Source organism: Tamandua tetradactyla, chromosome 3 (assembly GCF_023851605.1).
Source record: "Tamandua tetradactyla isolate mTamTet1 chromosome 3, mTamTet1.pri, whole genome shotgun sequence".
Taxonomy (NCBI): Eukaryota; Metazoa; Chordata; class Mammalia; order Pilosa; family Myrmecophagidae; genus Tamandua; species Tamandua tetradactyla.
In genome coordinates, this window is record NC_135329.1 from 18,060,798 (window position 1) to 18,086,828 (window position 26,031).

At 38.0% G+C, this 26,031-nt stretch overlaps 1 protein-coding gene across 11 annotated transcripts in view; it reads right to left on the minus strand.

Moving 5' to 3' along the window:
* Window positions 1-26,031, minus strand: part of SLC20A2 (solute carrier family 20 member 2) — a 117,996-nt gene that overhangs the window by 38,925 nt on the left and 53,040 nt on the right. For 10 of the 11 annotated variants that reach the window (XM_077152608.1, XM_077152614.1, XM_077152613.1 and 7 more), the window contains 2 exons: window positions 5,433-5,984; window positions 947-1,087 (listed from right to left, as the gene is read on the minus strand). In XM_077152608.1, coding sequence (XP_077008723.1) covers window positions 947-1,087; window positions 5,433-5,721 — 430 coding nt within the window. In that variant the 5' untranslated portion in view covers window positions 5,722-5,984. Of the gene's footprint in view, window positions 1-946; window positions 1,088-5,432; window positions 5,985-22,869; window positions 26,027-26,031 lie in introns of those variants that run through there. The other variant, XM_077152619.1, reaches the window with a different exon arrangement.

Genomic DNA, 26,031 nt, shown 5'->3' on the forward strand with positions numbered 1-26,031 from the left:
CAGTGCACTAATGTAAAGTTTTAATAATAGGGAAAATGGTGCTTAGTGGGAGATATATGGAACTCTGTAGTTTCCACATGAACTTTTCTGTAAACCAACTGCTCTAATAAAAAAAATTAAAATGAGACAAAATAAACTAGCTATGCTCTGACCTTACCCTCAGACATTCGGATTTTAAAGGTTTGGAACAGAGCCTGGGCATTGGTATTTTTAAACTACTCCCCCTGGGAAATTAAAAGTGCAGCCAGGATTGAGAGAATCTGTTCTAGAATTCTGGGAGCCAGCTGATTTTCTGGGTGCTCTGGGGTTCCTGCAGCAGTGACTGGGCTCCCCTGCGGCCATCTTGGTTCTGCTACAAGAATGACCCACCTAGAGGACGGAGATGGGCAACTGAATATTTTTCATAAAGCGAAGGTTGGTAAACCAAGGCCATGATGCAGGGTGTTAGCCCTCTCAAGACAGACTCATATCTGCATGACGGTTCCTGCTAGGCAGGCATATAACTCAGAAGGAACTAGAGGGCAAATAAGACAAAATCCATTTTGAATGGACTGGGGATCTCTGAAATACAGTAGGATAAATAATCCTGGCTCACTCTGAGGCTTCCCCATGACCATGAACTCTGACTCCTGGATATCTGAAGCATTTTCTTCACCTATGCCTAGTCTTTTCGATGACTTACAGACTGATTTCAATCAGATAAATTTCTGCTCTGCCTGGAAACAACAGAGAAATACTGATTTCCAAAACTGATGGCAATGTAAAATTTGAAAATACATAGCAGTTCACAATCACCAGTAACAAAAATTCAAGGGAAAACATATTTCCCATATAGGTCTTCTAAACCATAATATTTGAGGAAAGATATATTATAATGGTAACTTTTAATAAAACTTACTCTAGAAAATGGAAACTTTCCTTATAGTTAAAAGAAAATAGCAATTACCAATCTTGACTAGCTCCATCCATTGCACACCTTTTGTACCAATTGCAACAAGTGAGAATCCTATAGTGGAACCAACAATGCAATGGGTTCCTGAGATTGGAAGCCTCAGGAAGGATGCAATCAGCTGCCAAACAGCTGAACCTGTAGGGTAAAATATAAGAAAAGAAAGAAATTAGCAGGTACAGAGCAGACTTCCCAACAGACATAAACAGAAGACATCTAAATTGCTGTTCTCTATAACCACATCTCCCTAGGACAATTTTTTCTCAAGTGTTTCTTCACAAAGTGCTTAAGTCCTGATAAAAATCACTTGCTAACTTCAGTCGGAGGATCATTCTTCAACACTGAAAGGGTAATGATGATTCTGTACTTGAAAAAAAGTCTCCTGGTGCCAGCTACTAACATCTGTCAAATTCACTTGAGGGTGGTGATGACAAACATGTTCTGGGGTGAAGTGTGGCCAGAATCAAGCAAAAGATCAAAGAAGACTCTAATGAACACAGAAAAACAAGAAAGACAACATACTGGAATACATTTCATTATAGTCAGGCCTTGTAATCACCTAAGAGCTAGAGGATGGCCATGCTATATTGGCCTGTATAAAAGAGAGCATAACACCACATTGCTTTTTGCTTCTGATATGAGTAATAACTGTGCTATGTGACTCACAGTGGGCATCTACTCTCAGACCCTGCCCAGAATGCTGGGCCTTTTATTTGTGTGCTACCTTACACTTTCTAATTCTCAGGAATTAAGAGTCTCCCTTGGTTCTGACATTGCACCCTTTTACCTCAATTTCACCACCCTTTTCTAGGCTTAATGTTTTTCTAGGCTATAGTTCACATCAGTGTATTTTCATAAGCAGATCAAATTTTGCAGTGAGTATTAAAAGCATCAACTGGGACAGATCACTTTCAGAACAGTTGTTGAAAAGTTCATACAGGACTGTAAGGGAACAAAGGATTTGGCTGATAAGCAGGGCACATTATTAATCCCCAACAGTAATTCTGGAAATCTGGTTGCTTGGCAGCAGCAGCAAGCAGTAGCACTTTTAAGCAGACCCGTAGTGTTTCCTTAAAAAATATCTGCGTTACAGAAGGATTACTAAGGACTGTGCAGGTCCCAGTGGGTAAAGCAACACTGACAGCTGCTCCAGTGGGCACTGGGTGTGCCGACCTTCGGGACAAGATGGGCTGTGACCCCATGTCTATCCCTGAAGCATGTGCTGGGAGGAGCAGGGGCCAGCCTTGTGCTGCCAAACCGGTGACAGGCTCCATGGCAGCCCCCAGGCTTCCCCACAGATAATTCCTTAAGCCACCACATCTGAGCCCTGGGCTCTGCAGGGACTATTTAAAAAAATAAAGCTAGAGTTTATTTTATTTTGGGGACTGTTTCATGGCAAAGAATCCTAACTTGAAAAATAAACTTTATGATTTATATCCTTATAAAAAATTAAAGTCATCTAATGATGTAAGAGAATGGAATAAACTCACCCAACTGAATTCAGACCATGAGAGTGTCCTTCATGAAAGCTGCTAGCCTTTCTCTGACTGATTTTATAAAATATGTCCTGAAGCAGAAGGGTTTGTAAGGAAGGGTAGGGAATATGGGGGCAGTCTAAGAGGGGGAAGAAGGAAAGAGAGAGGGAGTGTGGAAAGGAATAATGAAGTACCTGCATGGAGGGGAAAATGGGGGCAGGTACTTACTTGTATGGGGCCTAGCAGGGAGTGGGGTGCACCTCTTAACATTAGGGATTTCTGAAGGTGAGTGCGATTAGATTAATGTAGACGAGAAGAGTGGGGAAAAAGAGAGAGATATTTAATGTGAGACAGTGATGTCCTACAAAGACTAACTATGGGAGAAGAGTGAAAGACAAAACCTTAGGAAAAGTGGGGGAAAGATGAGCAACAAGTTTCTGGGGCAGTAAAAGCAACAGCAGCAGCCTGGTACAGGGCTGCAGTGAAGGAGGATGCAGGTGTGCAGGGGCAGAGGAGGGGAAGGGCAGAGTGTGAGCAGTGGCCAGATCCGCAGTTGGGGGTATTGAGGGAGCCTCAGCGGGACTGGGGGTGGTTCAAGGAAACGGCTTGTTCATGCTGTTGTGGGTATTTCCGTGAGAAGATGCTGAGCTGTGAAGTCTCAGTGGATTTTTCCAACGATTAGTGGTTCCAAAACCATTAGTGGTTCCCAAAGCAACTAGGTGTTGCTTTAGGACTGAGCTAGAGTCACAAAAGAGAACTTGTTCAGGGAGTTTAGAGGGGATTAACAATTGCTTTTACTCAGCCAACCTAACTAACACAACACTATCAGAAAGCACAGAGAGGCCCAAGGGCTTGGGGAGAGGTTTCTAAGGGAAAAAAGCAGAAATAAAGCAGAATAAAAGGGCAGAGAAAGAGGGAGAAGAAGAAATGAATGTTGAATTTGAAGAAGACTGGGAGCATTCAGGCTTTGGTTTTGGCCAATGGTAATTATACTGTCCACTTATACTTATAAAGCTCCCATTTGCAAGGAACCCAAATAATTTTAAAGATGTAAAAATCAAGGTAACACACAGATCACCAACAAAATAGGCTTTGAGAGCATTCTAACCACACACTATAAGAAAGAAACCAAGCAAACAAAATCAAGTTATATGAGCAAAACCCCAAACTGCCGTGGTAAACCTAAATTCTAGTTGAGGTAAGTATCCTTCATTCTTTCAGTACAGAGCCAGAGGCCAGGGGTGGGAAAACTGAAAAAATGGACAAGTTAAACCGTCCACATGAAAAGTTAGCAGTAACATGAACTTCAGTTCATGAAGCTTTTTGTCTGGGGTCTTCAGTATATCCTCACTAACAAATCTCTTTAATAAGCAACACCATTGCTGAAAAGTTTTATCCAACAAAGGAAAAAATTCACTTAAGATCGAATTTTATCAGTTTTTTTTTTTTTTTTTATTTCTCCAATACTTTTAGCACATCCTTCCTGCATCATTCTGATGGGAAAATCTTAATTTTAGATGGGCAAGGATTAAGTCCTAGCTATCCATCACAACTCTCAAGGGGGAATTTTATAAGCAACTTATTTTTCTAAGGGAAATTTCAGTTATATCCAACTATGATGAGACGTTTGGTGAAGGCAAGTAAAATCCCATAACTATAATAGCTGTTAGAATTTAAATGGTCTTGAACCTTAGGGCTTTTCACCACAAAACATTAAGCTGAGAAATAGGAACTCCTTAGCATACGGACCCAGACTACTGTGCTGAGTAATATTTAATACCTTAGTATACTGGTCGTTTCTGATCAGATGCTGCAACAAAAAAGATGATGGGCCTTTTTAAATTTGATCAATATTCTCCATAGTCTGGGTGCTTAAGAAATGCTAGCTATACAATGAAGAACTAGGGACCTGTGGAATTGTAGCTGTGTCCTTGGTACACCAGCATCTTACCTCCTACTGCAGGACTCTTCCTACAAAAGGATATGTCCTGTTGAAAGCAGAAGGTGGTAGATTTCCTTTCTAACCCTCTTCTCCCTAACCAAATTACCCGTATAGATCAGCTGTCTGCTGTGACGGCATCTCTACCTAGAGGCAAGCAGAAAAAGAGTCCTGTCAAGCTGTACTTAACACATTCCTGCCTGGAGCTTTCTTTTCAGGTGTAGCAAGGGCAGTAAGGAAAGTATCCCTACAGGGCTTTAGGTCTACGGTCACCCTGGGGATTCAGGATATTATACTGCATGGCCAGTACATCTATTCATCAACATCGTTCACTCAGCTCAACACCTCTTTCATCTAGACAGTTCCAAAGTATCAGAAAAGCTCATTCTATAGACAGGTGACATATGAATAACTTCTGGCAGGAAAACTAAACAAACCTACCACATGGAACTCCCAGAGGGAGGATCAAAACAAAAGCCAACCAAAGGATTACAAATTCTGTAGAAGACCAGAATTTCCTGAAACATAAGCACTTAATTAAGATTCATTTGGTAACTGCCCCAAATGACTCTGAGACTATCAGAGTCAAATTAGTGTTGTTTTATGGTATCCAATTTTTCAAACCATCGTACCTTAATTGATGAAAAATCTAAGAAAACAAATTAATCTTAAAGAAAATGTCATCGGTAAATGTTGGAAACACATACACTTAGAACTCTTTATTTTTTAAAAACTTTCAAATCGCTCTCAAACTCTATAGAGCTACTCTACAAATATGTTTTAAAAATATTTTATGAAAAGTATTCACTAAGCTGAAATTTATTTTAAGAACCAAGTTTGCCAAAAATTTGAGAAAACAAATGTTTGCTTGATATATAAGCACTAAAAAAAATCAGATTAAAATGCAGAAAGCAAAAATAAGCTAGAAAATATGAAACATTAAACCAGTTTTTGAAAAGTTAAAGCAAAAAGCACATTTATGGGATATGACAACAATAACCAAAAAAACTGTGAGGAAGTAGGCCCAGTGGGCAAATTTCCTATCAGTGTTAAGAATAAAGCTACTTACCAACCATTGCACTAACTTCCCCAGCCATTAGTGTTTTTACCGTCTCGTTGTAGAGGTTCACATCAATGATACCTTTACGAATTGTCTCTCCGACTTTGGCTCCCAATAATACTGAGCCGGTGGTTTCAAATATTGAAGCCAAAATACATGCCTGTCTCAAGGACACCACGCCAGAGCCCACGGCAGTACCAAATGAATTGGCAACATCATTTGCACCAACGGAAAATGCCAAGATAAAAGCTATGATAAAACCCAAAATGACCATCCACAAATACTCGTTCATGGCCATTTTGCAAAGTAGGCTCTGGGGGCTTTTCTTTTGCAGAAATATTTTAAATAAACAGAGCTTGAGGTTACAAACTGCGTGAGGCCGAGAGTTCTTGTAAACAGTAAGTTTGCTCTGGAAAGTGCTGGGCAATGTTAGAGCCTGGACAAACTGCTAACTGCAGGTTTTCAAACTACTGTCAGTCCAGTTCATTTGGTTGTGTTCAGTCAGCAGTAAAACACATTCCATATTTTCCTCCCAATCTGGGAAAGCTGCGATGTCTCCTCCTGTAACAGAAAGAAAACAAAAGAAATCAATTACTCTAAGCCACCTGTGACAGCCTGTTCTTTCAGAAATAAATGTTTTAAGCCTGCTAATGAGATCTAACTTTGGCATGTGACAGAGCTAACCACAGAGCACCTCAAGGAAGATTACAATTTGGTCATGGCACCCCCTCCCCCTGCCCCACAAAAAGCTCATTTCTAGATTGTCAGAGGCTGCAGTATGCTTTATAATTATAGACATGTAGTGAGCCTTTAGGATGGTAAGCTTTTTATGCAACTTGAAAAATGTATTTGGTCATTTTCAGAAAGGAAAAGCAAAAAATAAAGAAATGAAAAAAATCAGAGTTATGTGGTTTTTCAAATGCATGGGATGTGCCTAATTTCTTGGAACAGTGATTACCAGATTGGGTTCTGTGCTACCACAGGGTATGGCTAATGATCTCCCTGCACACATAGGCATGGGGAATGAGACACGTGTGTCTCAAAGAACATTCACAGGTTCTGGTATAAAGTGACTCATCCTGAGAGTGACAAGGATGGGAACTGAAGGGCCTGACAGAAGGAACAGAGATGGCTGAAGAATGAAGTGATCCTGTTAAAACATGAGTCAGAACATGTCACTATTCCAATGGCTTCCCACCTCACTCGAGGAAAAGTCAGACCTCACCGTTGCCTGGATGACCCCTCTGAGATTTTCGGTTCTAACCCAGGTTCACTGCCATAGTTCCCATCCCACCACTTTCCCTCACTCTGCTCTCGCCTCACTGACTCTCACCATTCCTTGAAAACACCGAGCACACTCTGGCCTCTGTACCTGCTGATGCCTTAGCATGGAAAAATCCTCCCCTGACAGCTGCACAGCATGTCTCACTCCCTAATTTAGGTCTCTACTCCAATGGCATCCACCGGGCAGGCTTTCTCTGACCTAAAATAGCAACCCCTTCTCCCATGCTATTATCCATTCCTCTCACCCTACTACTGTTTCTTTTTCTCCTTATCACCTGACCTTTCTTTTTCATTTATTCATTCATTCATTTATTCTTTCATTGTTGTCTGTCTGTCTCCTCTCACCAGAATGTAGAACTTTGTTTCTTTCACTGTTGTATCCCCAGGATCTAGAATAGTGCCTGGCACATGGTAAGCCTGGAATAAATCACTTGCATGAATGAATAAGAGGCTATTAAACAAATGGGAGAAAAGTATCCTCCTTTCTCTTTCAGGGATGAAAGGAGAGGACAGGCCACAAAATTAATCTATCTGCAAAGTAAAAATGCCACCAAAACTATAGTATTTATTTTATAAATATTATAAAAATATATATATTTATATATAGTATTTATTTTATAAATACTATAAAGTATATATATATTTATATATAGTATTTATATCTATTTGGAACTATAGTATTCTATTTTATTATATAGGCAAGGTACCAAATTTGCATATTTTCTTTGAAAATTTCTTTGAAGGAAAAATCTTTGCATATTTTTCATGCATATTAGGCACGCAAACTGGTGCCTAGGCAGAGTGTGGTTCTTAATAAATGTTAATTGAATAGAACTGATAAATTAGGTTCATGTACCATGTCACATACAATTTAATACTTTGACCAATTATTAGGAGAAAAAGCAGTGTATAAGATTTTCTATACACTGTGACTATAGCATTGTTAAAAATGCATACAAAAAGACCAAAAAGGGGCGGGCCACAGTGGCTCAGTGGCAGAGTTCTCACCTGCCATGCTGGGGACCCAGGTTCTTTTCCCAGTGTCATGTGAAAAAAACAAAAACAAACAAAGAAAAAAACACCAAAAGGTATCCTTTCCTTTCCTTCTGAAACAGTATACAGTGGCTGTCTGCTTTTCAAATTAAATTAATACATAATTAACAAACCAACAAGCATATACTGAACACCATCTACGCATGTGCTGCTACAGACATAAAGTGAAAAAGATAATGTATACTGATAGGTCTTTTCATTGCCTAAGATTTTAGCCTATTTATTTCTGGAGATTCAGATTCTAAGTGGGACAAAAGACAAGACAACACTAAGGAAAAAAGACAATATTCCATTGAAAGAATGTTTTATGGATGTGATGCGCACAATTAAATCTATAAACTACAACACAAAATATTTAGGACCAATATTATCTATCTTAAAATATAATTAAATTCTTCATAAAATCTTGCTTGGTATCAGGCTAGGTTGCCAAGAGGGCAAATAAGAACAACATTTATTTCTCAAATAGTTATTGAGAAACTCCTTTTTTTGCGAATCACTGGGAAATCAATGACGAGCACAAACGGATGTGGTCCTTGTAGTTAAGGGCTGACAGTCCAGGGAGGGAAGGAGACACTAATTCAGTAAGAGCATAAACGAGTAATTATAAACTGTGATAAGTGCTACGAAGAAAGGGGACACAACGAAATGAGAGCATGGACCAGGGCACGATCGCATCTGAGGGAGTAGGACAGCCTGGCCTGTGACCTAAGGACAGCGGTAAGTTACCTTGGGGAATGTGACTGGAGGAGGCATTGCAGGCATTTCCCACGGGGAAGGAGAAGAGAGGATAAGAGAGGCCAGTGTGAGGGGAGATGTCTGTTTTCAGTCGCTCCTACCAGCCACCCCTCTCAACTTGAGCCTTACAGTTCAATCATCTCCGCTGGCTCCACTGGTCCCACAGCGGACTACGGCTTAGGCCCCCTTCTCAGGAAATTTGCAGTTTTAAAGAACTGGCCCACAGCCAACCTTCTTTCCACTGCATTTGCTCCTGGCATATGAGGGCTTTTTACCTGGGGTTTCACAGACTGCAAGCAGGCCAAGCTCACCCTCTTAGACACAGGGTCTTTCATGCAGGGACCCTAGAGCTCTGAAGTAATTTTCCAGTTCATCCCCTAAAGCCCTCATGGCCTCATATCTACCTGCTAAAAATGTAAAACCTATTTTCCTGGAAGCCAGGATTGAATCTTCAATTCTGACACTTAGGTAGAAGAAGATAATGATCTCTCTGCAGTGATACAAAGTAAAATCCAGTGACTCTCTGGCTACATATGGATAGATGTGACTATTCTACCCAGACATAAAGACTATTAGCTTTTCCTGATGATATTTAAATAAAATGAAAGATTCATTTTTGGAATCTTAGTATTTACAGAATAGTACAGCAGATTTTTTTTTTTAATTTTCCCATTGAGGATGCAGATCCTGTCATAAGGAGTTTATAGTAACACCATCACTCATACTTGAATAGCTCACGAAAACATCAACTTGACACTCTTAAAGGTTTTTTTTTGCATGGGCAGGCACTGGGGAATGAACCTGGTCTCCGGCATGGCAGAGAACTCTGTCACTGAGCCACCTGAGCCACTGTCACACCTCCCTCTTAGGGTTTTTAAAAGAATTTAAAAAGTAATAGTGTACTTATGGTAGAAAACACTGTCTCAACTTCACAATGAAGGCATGACACATAACTAGAACACCTCTGAAATTTGTACTAACCACCTTTAACTAGAAAATTTACAAATATGCAAAGGAGTTTCTGTGGGAGCATAGGATCTGGAGAAAGGCAGATGATATTTTGACTGAAGTGAACAATCAGCAGATTTAGAAATCCAATGTGCATTAGAAAAGAAGTGACAAGGACAGCTGGCTAACACACGTGGCTCCTACCCAACACTGTGTCCTTTGCTTTCTCCTTTTCACTCTGTGGTTAAAAAAGAGACATTCGTTTCTTCTGTATGAGTGGGAGAAAGAGCACAGGACCTGCTCTCAGAAGCCCTGGGTCCATGCCTGTACTGCCAGCCACTGGCTGCCCAATCCTAGGCAAGTCACTTAAAATGGGGATAATGGAACATGGCATGGTTGTTGTGAAAACCAGAGATAATAAATGTAAAGGATTTAGAGTAGTGCCAGGAATCAATAAACTGTGTCTGCTCTTATTACTACACTAGCCGATAAATAAACGGTCAGGAACCTTGAGGTCTAATCCTAGCCATACAGCCACCTAGCTGTGTGGCCCTGGATAACTCACGGACACTCTCTGAATCCAGTCTCATCATCTGTTAAATGTGGGTAGTAAGAGCATACGTATGTCACAGAATTATTGGGAGGATCAAATATAATGTGTGAGAAAGTGTTTTATAAGTGTGGTTAAGTTACTGGTACGACTGCAGATGATACCGATTAGCATAGTATTAGCAAACAAGGTGCCAAAGTTCTCTAGAACAATGTTTCTCTCACACTGCTGCCCCCACCTCCTTCTCAGGCATGTGGGTCGAGCCAGCCGACCTCCTTCTAGTCTGGTCCTCTTCCTCAAGGTACAAACTCTGGGCTTGTCTTTGATTAAGGATCCATACACATTGTAAGGGACAGAAACTTTGTTGGATGGAGGGAGTGAAGAGGTAGAGAAAAGAAACATTCTCTTTGGCTAAGAAAAAAAAATTATTCAAAATGGTATAACCTCTTTGGAACACTGTTTGGCAACTTACAAAAAGTTAATTATGCATTTACCATACAACCTTCCCCTTCTGGGGTATATTTACCCAAGAAAAATGAAAACACATAGGAAACATAGGAAACTTTTTATTCTCCACCTTGAGGGTGGTGGCTGCTACACTACTGCATACGTTTGCCAAAACTCATGAAGTTATACACTTACAAATGATGAATTTTATTGCATATAAATTATACTTCAATAAAGCTGAGTAAAGAAACACATCATAAGAGTAATAGTCACTTATTATACTTCCTTTCCTATATTGCTAGTATTGCCACCCACTCCCAAGACCCAAGAATAAGTTATTTAGTTAAAAAAAGAAAGAATAGTTATCTTATTCAGTGAAAAGAGGAACATCCCAGTCAAACACAGTAAACAATCAATTCTATGAATCAAGCAAGGGTTCAGAGACAGGTCATCACTCTGTGTTTAAAATAATGCCACCAAAAGGCAAAGAGAAAATACTGATCAATTAGAAGGGGCAGCTTGACTTAGCAACATCAAGTTCCACAGAAACGGTTTCAGACACAACCCTTCCGAGGGCAGAGATGAGAGAAAAAGGCCTGCTGCTGGAACAGACTACTGACGTCTCCTCAAAAAAGGGACTTTGTACTCTTGACAGGGAAAAGAAAAGCTGGGCTTCCCCCTATGGAGACAAGTCTACAACACTGCTTCTAAAAAAGGTCAAAGCCGACTCATTAGGCTCATGTTTAGAGGCAAATACAAACATTTCAGCTGAAAATCATTTTGATGGGGAAGTATAGAAATAAAGATTGAAGATACTTCAAATCTGGACTCATAGGTACTCCATATACCAAAAGCTTCAAAGAATTCAAGAAAAGATATGAGCAACCTGTAATAAAAGTATCAACAATGCCAACTCTAAAATATGTTCTATAATAGTATCTCCCATAAGCACATTTAGAAATTATTTAAACAGTTCCAAGTAACAGCATTGTATTTTCACTAGGAAACGGTTCTTGCAAATTGAGTATTCTAGGTCAGATACATGGCAATCCCTATGCTGTCTTGAACAAGGAATAATCAGGGAGGTATATAGCAGGGTATGGTTATTCCTTATGGCATTAATCTCAGAAGTTCAAGAAGATAAGCAAATCACTTGAAATGTGGGCAGATACTGATGTACAAAGATGTTCACTGCAATGTCATTTATTATGACCATGAAAATGAAGAAGTGGTCTTCCTGTCCCAAGACAGGGGAAAGGATGAGTAAATAGTGGCACCTTTCAAAGACAGAATATTATTCTGTCACCACAATGAGGTACATTGAGAGTTTTCATGACATTGGAACATAAGTAATGCTTAAAGAAAAATCAGGATACAGAAGAGTATGTGCTATATATCTTGACTGTGTGTGTGTGTGTGTGTTTTGTATGCTGTATGGCAGGGTCACATTTCATTATTTTTCTATGTATCTCATTATTGCAGTACCATTTGATGAGTTTTTAAAATTTTGTTTGTTTTTGTTGGTTTGTTTTTGCTTGTTTGTTTTTTGGGGACCTGCATCGGTAGGGAATCGAACCCAGGTCTCCTGCATGGCAGGTGAGAATTCTACCAATGAACTAACCTTGCAGCCTTTGACTGTGTTTTAAAAATGCACTGTTTTCCCACCCCCTAGGTGGGACATGAATCCCAGGGGTGTAAATCTCCCCAGTAACATGGGACAGGACTCCTAGGGATGAGCCTGGCTTTGGCATCATGGGATTGAGAAAGCCATCTTGACTAAAAGGGGGGAAGAGAAATGAAACAAAATAAAGTCAGTGGCTGAGAGATTTCAAATACAGTTGAGAAGCCATTCTGGAGGTCATTCTTATGCTTTATATAGATATCCATTTTTAGTGGATTAGAATAGCTAGAAGGAAATACCTGACACTGGTGCAATGAAGATGACTGTATAACTATACAGCGTTTACTGTGACCATGTGATTGTGAAAACCTTGTGGCTAACACTCCCTATAACTAGTGTATGGACAGATGAGTAAAAAAATAAGGACAAAAAATAAATAGTAGGGGAGATATGGGGTATGGGATGTCTGAGGTGTTCATTTTTATTCTTAATATGTTTTTTTTTTTGAGTAATGAAAATGTTCAAAAATTGATTGTGGTGATGAATGCACAACTCTATGATGGGACTCTGAGCCACTGGTTGTACACTTTGGATGATTACATGGTATGTGACTACATCTCAATAAAACTGCATTAAAAATAAAAATAAAAAATGCATAGGCAATAAGACTGTAAAAGAAATATGACCAAAGGTTATCTGTACTTGCTCCAGGTGCTGCTTTATATTTTTTGATATTATCCAAAATTTTCTACAAGTGAGCAATATTTCTTTTATCATTGAAAAAATCCCACAACACCACAAAGAGAAGTACATTTTTTTAAAAAGTTAGGGATGTGCCACCAAAATATACTTAGTTTTCTCTGAAAAACAAAATAATTTTACTATGAATCTATGTTTTCAGCCTAGGCTGGTCATAACCAAAAATAGATTAATTTTCTTGAGAGAAACTTTCAACACATAAAAGTTCTACCAAATGGCAAACCTAGCATCACTTATTCCAATTCTGTGCCCTGAATTATTGACTGTTTGGCTAAGTTTCAAGAGCTATATTAGGGAAATTCTTTCCCTTCAACCATAGTTTAAAATGGAACCATGTACTTAAACAAATACTTGATTCTTACATATTATTTTCTGATTATAGCAGAAGATAAAGAAATATGAGTGGCACTTATAAATTGATAAAACTCTGATTTCTGATAATACTGCATATTCTTTCTATTCATGTAATATTAATATAAATAGAAGAGCTGATGGATGAAGATTATCATCTTAACTATTTTCCATGTTCAACTTACAGCCCCATATTTCTTGATCTCATTCCAAGGATTCTTAAGCAATAGTTTTTGGGCAGCAGAAAAAGCAAAAGACGGCGAACAACTATTAAACTAATTTGGGCAGCTTTCTCTTCCTCTTGGTGACATCGGAAAGAAAGTCTGTTCAAGTCTCTGAAGCCTCCCATCAGAAGCCAGGAAACCTGTTCCCTCAACCATTAACTCGCCAAATTGGCAGCGTAAACAAGTTAAAGAAGACAACAACTTTGCAAATATGTTCATCTAATTTGGTAAGTCAAATGAAAATTGAGCAGTTCTTCATATCTCCCACTCGTTCTCCTGAAACTGAAATCTTTTTTTACTAAATTAAGAAATCATAGAATTTCCCTGATATACAAGTATATCATAAATTAAGAAACCATAGAATTCTATGGTTTTCATATACATACATATGAAAAATGTTTAAAAGCCATTCCTGTCTTAAAGTGGAAATAAATGTATAGAGCTCAGCTATTCCTATCCCTTAGTTTTCAAGCAGTAGTCTACTTAAAACACTCCAGCAATGTGGTTATCTATTTTATTTTAAAATCTCTATTGCCAGTAATTCCACATTTCCCACTAGAGTGCATATCAATGTACAAAAGTCCATTAGCTCACAAAACTTCTTGCTCCTCCAAATGTAGTCTTTCTCATTACAGTATAAAATTGCTTCCTTGTGCTACATTCTCAAACTAGATAAACATTGGTCAATACATGTTGCCTTATAAAAACTTTTCCATGGACTCACTGAATTATAACTCTAAAATGAAAAACATAAGCAAAACTTTCTTACAATAATCCATCATACAGTCATTCAAATTTCATTTGACCATATCCAAGGAAATGACACATAATTCCTGAGGCAATCTATTTCATTAAAAAAATACTATTTTTCATGTAAGTCACTGAAGATTGAATAAAAAGGGGCAGCCTGTGGTGGTTTGAAGCTATATGTATTCCAGGAAAAATGTTCTTAAATTTAATTCATTCCCGTGCGTGTTGACCCCACTGTAGTTAAGTTGTGGCCCATCTCATTCAGGATGGTTCTTAATCCAATTAATGGAGTCCTTTATGGGGGGGGGGGGGCTGAGGGGAGGAGGGAGGAGAGAAAGAGTGAGAAAGAAAAAGAGACAGAGAGAGAGATGCCACCATGTGCCTTGCCATGTGGCAGAGGAGCCAAGGATTGCCAGCAGCCAGTCTTCAGAAAGAAAGCACGGCTTTGGCGATGCCTTGATTTGGATGTTTTCACAGCATCAAACTGTAAGCTAATAAATTCCTATTTTTCAAGCCAACAGATTTCATGGCATATGCTTTAAGCAGCTTAAGAAACTAAAACACAGGACAAGAGAATTCTTTAGTGAGTGAGAATTGTTCTGTATTCTGTGGTGGTTACAGAATCTGCAGGTGTAGAATTCATAGAAATGTACACCAGAAAAAGTGAATTTTACTGTATATACATAAAAATTAATTGAAGGGCCCTGAACAAGATGGGTGAGTGAGATGTTTCATAGTTCCACCCCCAAAGAAATTTTGAACAGCCAGCAAGAACTGGAAGAAATATCGTCCTCAAAGCTCCAGAAAACAGTTAAAAGACTGCAGAAACAGGGCAGGCACTGGAAGAAGAAAAAGGATACTTAAAAGCAGGAAGTCTTTGGTGCTCTGGCTGGCCCTTCCCTTGCCTCTTATTGGCTTGATGCGGAGGTAGCCTGTGCTCCTGTGTGTGGATTCCTGGCCCTGGTTCTGGAGGGAGCAGAATAATCCTCATGCACATACTGGGAGCATGTATGTCTGGCCCAATCTGTCTGGTGGTGGCCTCAGGGTCTTTCCACCCCAGAACTTGCCCTGTTTGTAGAAGGGAGCTCACCAAGTGCTCCTACATAACACTGTGGAAAGCAGTCAACTGGTTTCCTAGGGAAGGGATTGCTGCCTGTAGGACATTCAGTGCGGTGCCTGGGACTGTAAGGAAACTGTTTCCTAGGGATATTCTCTGTGTAAGTGGGGTAATTACCAGTGCCACATGCAAATGACCAAATAAGACAAGTGCATGAGCAGAAAGGATCAGGGCAGTTCCTAGGCTTTGGCCTCGAGTTATTCTCTAAACTTAGAGAGCTATTCTAACAGTTTAGAGAGCTACTTGTATGGCTAAAGCCTGAAGGCAAGCACTTATACACAGGTCAATCTGCAAATATCAATCTGCAAATACTTTTTTTTTCCTTTTTTTGCTGTTAGCTACTGGCATTCAAGGAAAGCTCTGTACTAAAACTAGGTGGATATAAGCTTAAAGAACTGATGCCTCAGGTTCTAAATTGAATGATAATACATTAAAAAATCAAAATGTCCAGGTTACAACAAAAGATTATGATACAGACAATGAAAGAGGAAGTAATGACCTAGACAAAGGAGAAAACTGAAGCAGTGGAAACCATCAATGAGAAGGTTCAGTCCTAGGATATAAAATGAAGACTAAAAAAAAAAAAACCGGTCCTAAATATGCTCAAAGAGGTAAAGGAGAACATGGACAAAGTTCTCTTAAAGTCAGGAAAATGATATATGAATACAAAGACAGTATCAACAGAGGGAAATCGTGAAAAGGAAACAAACAGGGTTGAAGATCACAGTAACAGAAATTAAAAATTCCTTAGAGGAGTTCAACAGCAGACTGGAGGACTGGAGCTGGCAGAAGAAAAAAAAAATCAGTGAACTTGAAGATAAGACCATTGAAATCTCTAGTCTGAAAAGCAGAAGGAAGAAAGAATAAAGAAAAGTAAACAGAGCCTAAGGGACCTATGAGACACCATCAATTGTACCAATATATACACTGCTGGACTCCCAGAAAGAGACACGGGGCAGAGAGAATGTTCAGAGAAACAATGGCTGAAAAATTCCCAAATTTAACAAAAGACAAGACTAAACACACACAAGATGTTCAACAAATTCCCAAAAGGATAAACCCAAATAGATCCATACTACAACACACTAAAATCAAATTTTCAAATGCCAAAGATACAGACAGAATTCTGAAAGTCCCAATTCAGAAGCAACATGTCACATACAAGGAAGACTAAATAAAACCAAGTGCCAATATCTCATCAGAAACCACAGAGGCAGGAGGGCAGTGGGATGACATATTTGAAGTGCTGAAAACAAAACATCAACTAAGAATTCTACAGCCAGTAAAACTGTCTTTCAAAGATGAGGGAGAAATTAACATTCCTAGTCAAAAAAAAACTTTTTTTTATAATCACTCACTAAACTGGCCCAACAGAAGATGCTAAAGGGATTTCCACAGTTTGAAAGGAAAAGACAACAGATAAGAGATTGATGCCACCTGAAAAAATAAAGATCTCTAGTAAAGGTAACAATGGAGGTAAATATAAATGCCAGAGCTACTGTAATTTTGGTTTGTAATTCCACTTTCTACTTCTTATAGGACCTAAAAGGCAAATGTGATAAGAAATCAGTGGTTTTAGACTCATTATATAATTTAAATTTCTTGAACCTGATAAATGTACTCAAGGCCTAAATATAAGTGAATATCTTTTTACTTAGGAAATGTAAATGGTAGTATTAAATGTTCATGAAGAATGATGCACTCAACCTACATGTAAGTGCTGAGAAAATGGATTGATGGATAGGCTGATAGATAAGACTGACAGATTGCTGGATAGAATGATATGACAAATGAGGCAAAAAATTAAAATTAGTGGATCTGCGTTTCTTAGGGTATAGGCGTATGTTGGAGTTTTCTGTATGGGGTTTGTATTATTTTTATAACTGTCTTCTAAGTTTGAAATTATTTAAAAATAAAAAAGTTAAAATATTTTTTAGAAGGAATAATGTTCTGATACATGTGGCAACACGGATATACTTTGAAAACATTATGTTAAGTGAAATAAGTCAGACACAGGAGAGAAATATTGTATGACTCCACTTGTATTAAATTGCTAGAATAAGCAAATCCAATGAGATAGAAAGTAGATTAGAGGCTACCAGGAGTTGGCAGGAAGGGCGAATATGGAGTTAGTGCTCAACAGGTACAGAGCTTCTTTTTAGGATGATAAAAAGTTTTGGTAATGTACTATGGTGATGGTAGCTCATTATAAATGTGATTAATGTCAATAAATTATACATGTAAAAGTGGGTATACTATGGTATATACTTGTTAACATAATAAAGAATAAATGAAATGAAATTGAGGGAAAAAAGTGACCATGATTTGCCTTTAAATAAAAAAAGGTCCTTGGCACTGCTCTTATATAGCTGCATCCAATTTAATGACTTCAGTTCTTAGAAGTTCATCACTTTTAAAGTTCATCACTTTAAAAGTGATGAACTTCATCACTTTTAAATATTTACTTTAAGTAAATATTTAGTGAGGAAATAAAAAATAAAATCTTTTTAATTATACTACTGCCTGCTAATGGTCATTCCCTCACAGAGCATAATAAAAATTAAACTTAAAAAAAATTATCATACTACTACTTAATCGTTGGTATACGAATGTCAAGCCCATATACCTCATTAAGAGAAGCTTCTTCTGGTATGCGTTTTGAGTCAATTTCCTTCAAATAAAAATTCTGAATTTATTTTCTTTTTATAGATATATCTCAAGAGCCTGAAGACACCAGGACTTAAGGATTGGGGAAAAACAGAACAAGTATAAACAAAAGTAGAGAACGTAAAACTCAGACCTGACTGAGAGAGGTACGTGGCTGGACATTTCCATACCCATATTCCCTAGGGATTCCCAACTCAAGTTTAAAATGACAGAACATCCCAGCAATTCTGTCTTCTCTGTTCCAGCTGCCACTTCAATTTCAAGTCAGGTCCAAAGTACTCTCTTTTAGTATATATGTTCATTAATAACTCCCCATCACCCTCCTTTGTTAACTACATTCATATTCTCTTACTTTTCAGTCTTAAGAGTTAAAGGCAAAAACAAAACAAAAAAACAAATGAATGAATAAACACAAACAAAAAGGAAGAAAATAAATTCAATCCAAATCTTAAACCAAGATTTATTCTCCTATTCCTTTAAAAAAGCCATCCTTTTACTTGACAGCTACTGGCTTTACTGCTTTTTCTAACTTATTAGAAAATCAGAAAATATTTATATCTGCTCTATCCTTTTTAGAGATGGTAAACAAATGTTTTCTTTCTTTGAGGCTTTCAACTTGCAATTCCATTAACCAAATTTTAGTCACCTATTTATTCCATCTTGATGTGGCATACAAAACATGTTTGTTCATATGTGCAGGAAAGCTCTGTGACACAACTAAGTTGAGATTGCCTGGCAGTTAGGATATGCTGATGGAGCTACCATAATTCTCACAGGGAACAATACTCTATGCATATCTGAGTATTTGAGTCACAGGGTTCACTCACATCTCTTACTTCCACCCTCAGAGAAAAGGAGTACTAAACCCGTATGTGAGTCTGTCTTCACTTCTGCAAGGAGTCAAGAGAGCAAAAAGGAATTAAATGATTACTCCTGACAAAATTGCAAGAGAAGGACAAGATGATAAAGAAACAAAGTAGAGGATGAAAAGAAGAGTACTCCTTGTAAGGATGAAGAATGCTAAGAAGGAAACTTGAAAAACAAGCTTTCTGAGTTTCAAGTATTCCAGGAAACACTCTTCTATGAGTAACAAAGATTCTAAATTGAAGGCTAGGCTGCAATGTGTTAGTACACCATTGTGATTTCTTTTGGTTTCTCAAGGCACTATGGTTTTAAATTAAGTTTAAGGTATCAATCCTGTAGAAGGGTGATTCAGTTCGGTCTCAGTCTAAACCTCTGCGCCGAAAGTAATTCTGGTGACACATTCCACTTCACTCTAGTCCTAGGCTTAGGAGTCTGTTTCAGACAGACCCTTTAAATAACTATCAAAAGTACTTATATTCATGCGTCACTGTACAAAGCAGGTTGAGTGGGAGGCCTTACTGTTTCTGTTTAAGATGTTCTTAAATCAACTGCCACCAGCACCAAAACTGTTACCCAAAATAACCTTCTGATCAAGGCCACAAGGAATCCTGGAAGCATTTGGCAGAAATAACTGAGGAAGCGAGTACTCTCTTAAAGCACTATCATTTTTAGTGTACACTGGTGAGATATACCTGGCTACCACAAAGATAAGTGTCTTGGAAATACTAGCTAGTTGACTTTTTCCTTCCATCATCCCTTATCATAGACACAGGAAACATTAGCAGAAGTCTACTGTGTATGGTTACACCATTCGCTACTTGAATCTATTCTAGATTTTGAACTACGGACCCTTATAAAATTTAAAAGGATAATCATAAACACCAGAAATATTATTTTAATTGATTAAAAAATATCCCGGATTCCCCAGCTCCCTTCTTTGCTCTCCAAAAAATACGAATCTGAGCTCCTAGTGAATTTAAGATCAGATCAGGGTTAGTTTAAGACCCCGAACACTAGTGAAAGTAGACGCTCACAGAATACCCTTCACATTACACAATTAACCTTTATCAGTAACAACTGCCACACTTTGGTTTGTGTGGGCCTTTTCCAAGATCTAAGACTCAAGCACCTACCTAAAAATAAGTCAAACTTTCCCACTGGAAAATAATATATGCTCATATAGAAAACGCAGGTTAAACACAGGAAAATAGAAAGTAAATCAAGGAAAAAATGCTCCTAGTCTATCACTCCTGAGTTGGGACAAATACTATTTCTGCAGGCCACTGAGAGGCCACCTCCAAATTAAAAAATAAAATGCAAAACTCTTAAGTAAAAATTAATTAAAATTATTCTTTTGTAACTAAAAAGCTTTTTATAACTATGTAAGTGATACATGCTCATAAAAGAAAAAATTTAAACTATAGGTAATCAAAAAATAGGGGAAAAAATAACACATACGCTCATCCTCCACAGAGAACTATTATTGTGGACAGCTCATGCGCAGCATTCTTTTTTCATGTACATAAGGGTCTTCCGTTTACAAAAATGGGGCCATAAATACATTATAGTTTGTAACCTGCTAGTTTTATGCAATACACAACTAACACCATAATTTTAAAATGGCTGCAGAGTGTTACACATTAAATGTCAATACTACAAATATGCTAGGGATATTTTATGGCATTTTTAAGTCATTAATTCTTGCATAGTATACTAAGAAGCAAAAGGATTTTTTCTCCTTTCCATCCAAGTTTTTTTTTCTTTGACTGCCCCAAATCACTTAACCACTCTATTTTTACTGACACATATGTGGACTAGATATAAGTAGGATTTTAAAAACAAAATTATTTCTTCCAGAGAGGAAACACACCAAAAAGAATGAGTACTTTCTCTTCATAAAAAAAAAAGAATCTTTTGCTTGTTATAATTGAGAGCCAATAAACCAGACATTTGGGATTTTTGCTATTGTATATATAGTTACTGAAAGTTTGTGAGTTTCAAAGAAAATACTTATATTCAGAAAATCATCTGGGGAATTACAAATAAGCTAAGTTCTCTGGATTACTGAGACATACCTATCACTTCAGCATACAGCTACCACATGTACCTGGCCTCATATACTCTTTAAACAGACAGATGTAGAAAATAAAATTGCATGCTGTATCCTAACAGTTGTTTTTTAAACATATTGAGCTCCAAAGACATCCATATATAAAGCTGCTACCATTTTCCATCTGTGCTCCATTAAATAGAGCAAACTAGAGTTTGGGCCACACTTTCCTCACCTGTCTTTTCTCATGTCAAGGAATTTTTTTTCTAATACTCTGCACATGTGTAATTAACTGTAGCTTTAAAGCCAAAGAGTCTACCTTTCCCATTTTCAAGTGCTAAAATATTAGGTCACAGTTCCTTAGCCAAGGTAGGGCATGATTCCTTTGGAGACAGTAGTGTGTTACTTGTGTGATAATTTTTAAACAGCACTGGCAAAACATGTCTTTAGAGAACCCTTTCTTCATTACAATCACAAAAAGCTTTTACAGTACTAAATGGTATACAAAGCATAACAAATAGACATGCTCTTAGCAGTTTGTGTTTTCAACCCAAGACAGTTGTCAAGTTAAAGTCCAAAGGAAAAATACACAAAAGGGCAAAGACGATTAAATTGAGATGCATTAATATTAAGTGTATAAAAGGGACAGGGTGGCGGAGGGAACTCAAGGGACTCCTGAGAGCAACTATTATGAATGGGAAGAGTAAGAACTGCCAAATTGCTGAATCTAGATAATTAACTACATGGACAGGGCAGATCACCTGGGGTCTTGGACATTTCAAGCTAATGATTATACGTTTATCTGTATTGTCTACTATATGCACCCACAGGGCTATTTGCTGTAGATACGTCACGATAAAAATAAGTCACTATGCTCCACATCTAGTGATAGAGACCCAACAAACTCATAACACATTATGCTGTGCTTGACTTCTCTTTAGGTCATCCCATTTTGCTCCAACTTCTAGGATGTCAGATAGAATTTCACACTGCAAAAAAGAGGAATGGCATTCCCTGCAGGTTGTATGACATCGCCCGTCTCTGCCTGGGGAAGTAACAAAACTAGGAAAATAAAATGGAGTCAAAAACTTTTCCTACAGTCTCCTTTTCTAAAATGGACTTCATGAAAAATGTAACTGGGTCTAAATGGTAGTCTGTAGATATGAAACAATCAATGGCTAACATAAAGCCATACTTTCCATTTTGAGTACTTACTAGGTCTACCCAAATTTCCCTTCAGGTGGCTGTGAAAAACTCAAATGGGGAAAAGGGGATCTATTTAATAACACTGGGATAAAATAAAGTAGAATCTGTCTGATAACATGATATTACTACTACCACATTACCTCATTTGAAAAGGCACTGTCTTAACCACTGAGTTCAGAGAAGTCATCGCCCAATTTTCCTGGTTAATGATTAATCTTCTCTAAATGGCAAAAGGAAATCCAGAGCAAAGTCAGGACTAGAAGGGACTTTGACAGGTCATTTGTCTCCTGACATAAGACTCTTGAGAATACCACAAACATAGATACAAACCCATTTTGAGATAGCTTCAGAAAAAAAAGTTTACATTCTCCAGTACCCAAATTTCCCATTTTTAATACCCACTGTTGGTAACCATTTTCTTTTTTTTTATATCTAATACAGAGGTCCTCAAACATTTAGTGTGCAACCTGGTGGGCTTGTTAAGACACAGATGGCTGCCTATAGCCCCCACCCCCACCCCCTTCTTAAATCAATAGGTCTTGGATGGGGCCCAAGAATCTGCATTTCTCACAAGTTTCCAGATGCTGCCAATGTGAGGCAAAGGAACCCACTGGGGGAACCACTGCTCTCCTCTAACCCTAACTACTAGACATAACCCTTACAAACTCCATGGAAGTACATACTAATTAGTCATCAGTCTCTGGTATCAAGTCTTACATATACTTGAATGACAATTCAAGATTTCCCAACCATTTTTTTCTGGCTAAATAACAGAAGCCCCCCAAAATGATACCTTATTATAGGTATCATTTTTCACCTGTAATCATCTGTTGAAGTTCTTTGTTGAGTCCTCTCCAAGTCTCTTAGTTGTGGAGCCGTGGAATGGACCCAGTACCTTAGTCAGAGACTGGCTGAGGTTGTGCATAAACGAAAGAATGACTCACTGATTCATGCAGTATACTCCTATTTATGAATCTCCAAAATCCAAGCTGGCTTTATTAACTCTTTCTGATTCATGTTCTTCTGACTCCTTTATGAGCAACAATAAAGCTTAGTAGGCCTTTGAAATGCTTCTCATCTGTGAGGCTTAAAACATTTCTCTAGTTTAACAGTTGACTCAGTATCCAAAACCAGTGCAGAGTTAAGTAACTTGTTCAATGATACCTTGAAAATCAGTTTAGGAGGACAGAGAAAATCTGGACTTTCAGATTTCTATCCAAATATCATTTTATGGAGAAAGATGTTTCTTAAAATTTACTGGACTTCAAAAGATAGCAAATTTACCCCCTCCACTTGGTGCTAACAGTTGCAGGTGCACATGACACTTCTGAATCTTCTTCACTTTACGTGGAAATGTAATAGAGAACTGGAGTGGAAGCACAGGCTCCTTGGGGTCAGTCTTCTCACTCAATTCCATTTCCCTAGCTGCTGGAAGAAAATGGGAAGCAGCACCTCCAGCGGCACTGTAGTCCACCCTAATTCTGTTTGGCAGAAAACCAGATGAACTGAAGGCTAAATTACCCTCAACCTACCCCACTCCATCTTGTTTTCCTTTTTTCCATTTTCATAATCTTTCTTCTGATAATTTATTTAGCATGTAGTCAGGGAGCCCAGTCTCTGCGTACTGCCTAATTTTAGCTCGTGAATTCTTTGAGAGTAGGAACTATGCTTTCTTTGTGCATTGTATTGTGCTCTGTGGGTGCTTAATACATGCTAAATCATAACAGCAGTCCCAGTATTTCCAAGAGAAAGCAGCTTCCTCCTGGAGGAGCAGATCCTATTACCATATACCTGTGTACAAGGCCGACAAAGCTGAAGTCACCCCTGTGCTCCCTGATCCCTTTCACTTTGGATAAAACAGTTGAAACTCAATATAACAAAGCCTCTTCCTACAAGTTTCCTTTTGAGAGAGAACATTCTACAGATGGAAATCAGTGAACACTTGCATTCATTCGGCTCCAAACCAAAAGGCAACTTGTTATATAATGTGGTGCCTATGCAGCCTTACAGAAAAGTTACCTATCAAAAAGCTGATGTGGATGAAGGAAACCCAGAGACAAGATTCCTCTCTTCGTTCCTGAAAATCTCGCAAAGCTTCTGAACAGAAGGCTGTTCTCCAGGAGTAACATTAAAATAAACCCACTGCCATCAGGAGCTACTCTAGCAGAGCCTCTGTGACTACGACTATTTTAAGAAAGAAACAGGGTGAGAGGGCAGGCCGCCAGAGAGAGGAGCTCCAAGGAACAGGACTTGAGGACATGGTCACAAAGCCAACTGTAGTGAGGACCACAGCAGTGGAAGGTGCAGGTGTGAACAGCATGTGGGTTGGACCTAGCCTCTTTCCACAGGTCTCAAAGCTGCCCACAATTCTCAGCACCTGGATTCCCCATTTATGACTGTGATTTGTCACATCCAAGGTCATACCCAGTCAACACTACCTCAATCATCGGGGACTATAACCAGCGTAAGTTCATCAGGTGCCCGGGGAAAGAAGAAGCAAGGGAAATTATAGCCCCAGCAAACATGAGAAATTCCAGGACTGCCTCTAACATAATTAAAATGATCTCCTTCTTCTTTTACTTATATCATTCTCTCACAGTACATAAATCATCAGAACAAATACTATGAAAATGTTTTATGGGCATTTTAGCAACTCCTCTTATAAGAAAATACACTTCCTCATACTGAAAAAAAATCTATAAAACCTTTTTCTGTTGAATTTAAAAATGGATAAATTCTAAGCAGTTTTCTTTTTTTTGCAAATGAACTACAACTGATTGAACGAATAACTTGAGAACTAATATTCAACTGCAGTAAACTTACAAACATTCCACTGAGATTCTGAGAATGCCTAATTATAGCGGCTAAAAGTAAGAATAAGAACTGTCAGCTTCTTTGAGTACAAGCATTTATTATGAAGCATATAGTGGAACAAAATCCTTTTTACTACTGAAGACAACACTATAGACTTTTCTGTTATAATTACAATGATCTAGACTGCTCGATAAAAAACTAAGCTTAAAAAGTCTCCTTCTATAAAGATTCCAAGAACTCAGTTCTATTTTCTCTTACTTTTTTTTCCTACTTAATATCACTAAAACATTTCCTTTCATTGTTAATACCTTATGTCATTTGTATTTAAAATCAGACAGTACATAGTAACGAAGAAATCTGCAAATAAAGCTTTTCAAAATGGGAAAATGACACTTACAATGCTAATTACAGGCACACCTTCCTTCCTGTTCATAGATATTACAGAGACAGGGATGTCTGGTAAGCAGTTACTGTATTGCCTAATTGAATTGTTTCATTAAAAGCAGTATTTCTAGAGTGGATATCATTTAAATGGTAATTGATAAGGAAATTCCTACCTGGTACCGTGGCTGTTGGTTAATTTTGATAACTAACTCAGTCTTTCAGAGGATGCCTTAAATTACTTCCTAAAACTGTTCTCCTAGGTTCTTATTTTTTAAATAAGTATTTCTCTTTAGAAGTACATGGGTCTATTTTAAGCCAAATATCCTCCTCAAATGACAAAAACTGCCCATCTACACATTTTAACAAATACATTAGTCACTCCCATTATTTCTGCAGCACAAATTGGTAGCTCACTGTTAACATGGTATAATAAGAATTCACTTTTTCTAAGAGTTAGGTCACCACAGAAAATAAAGTTCAATGACACAACACAACATTTCCGTATTTGCTGGAACCATTTCCATTAATCAAATATTTTAACAGATAAATAGAAAAAAATAAGTAATAAGCTACAGGTTGCTTTTGCAAAAATAAAGATAAGAATCTTTTCCTTGGGAAAACTGAATAAGACAGGTTTCCTGTGGTGAGATGTATTTAAAAAAGAACTCCTTGGATTTCTCTAAAGCACTAACCCCAAAGTTTTCAATTTTTCCATGAGTTAAAAAAACAAACAACGAAACTATGAAAGTAAATTCAGAAGATTTCAGGAGAAAAGAAAGAA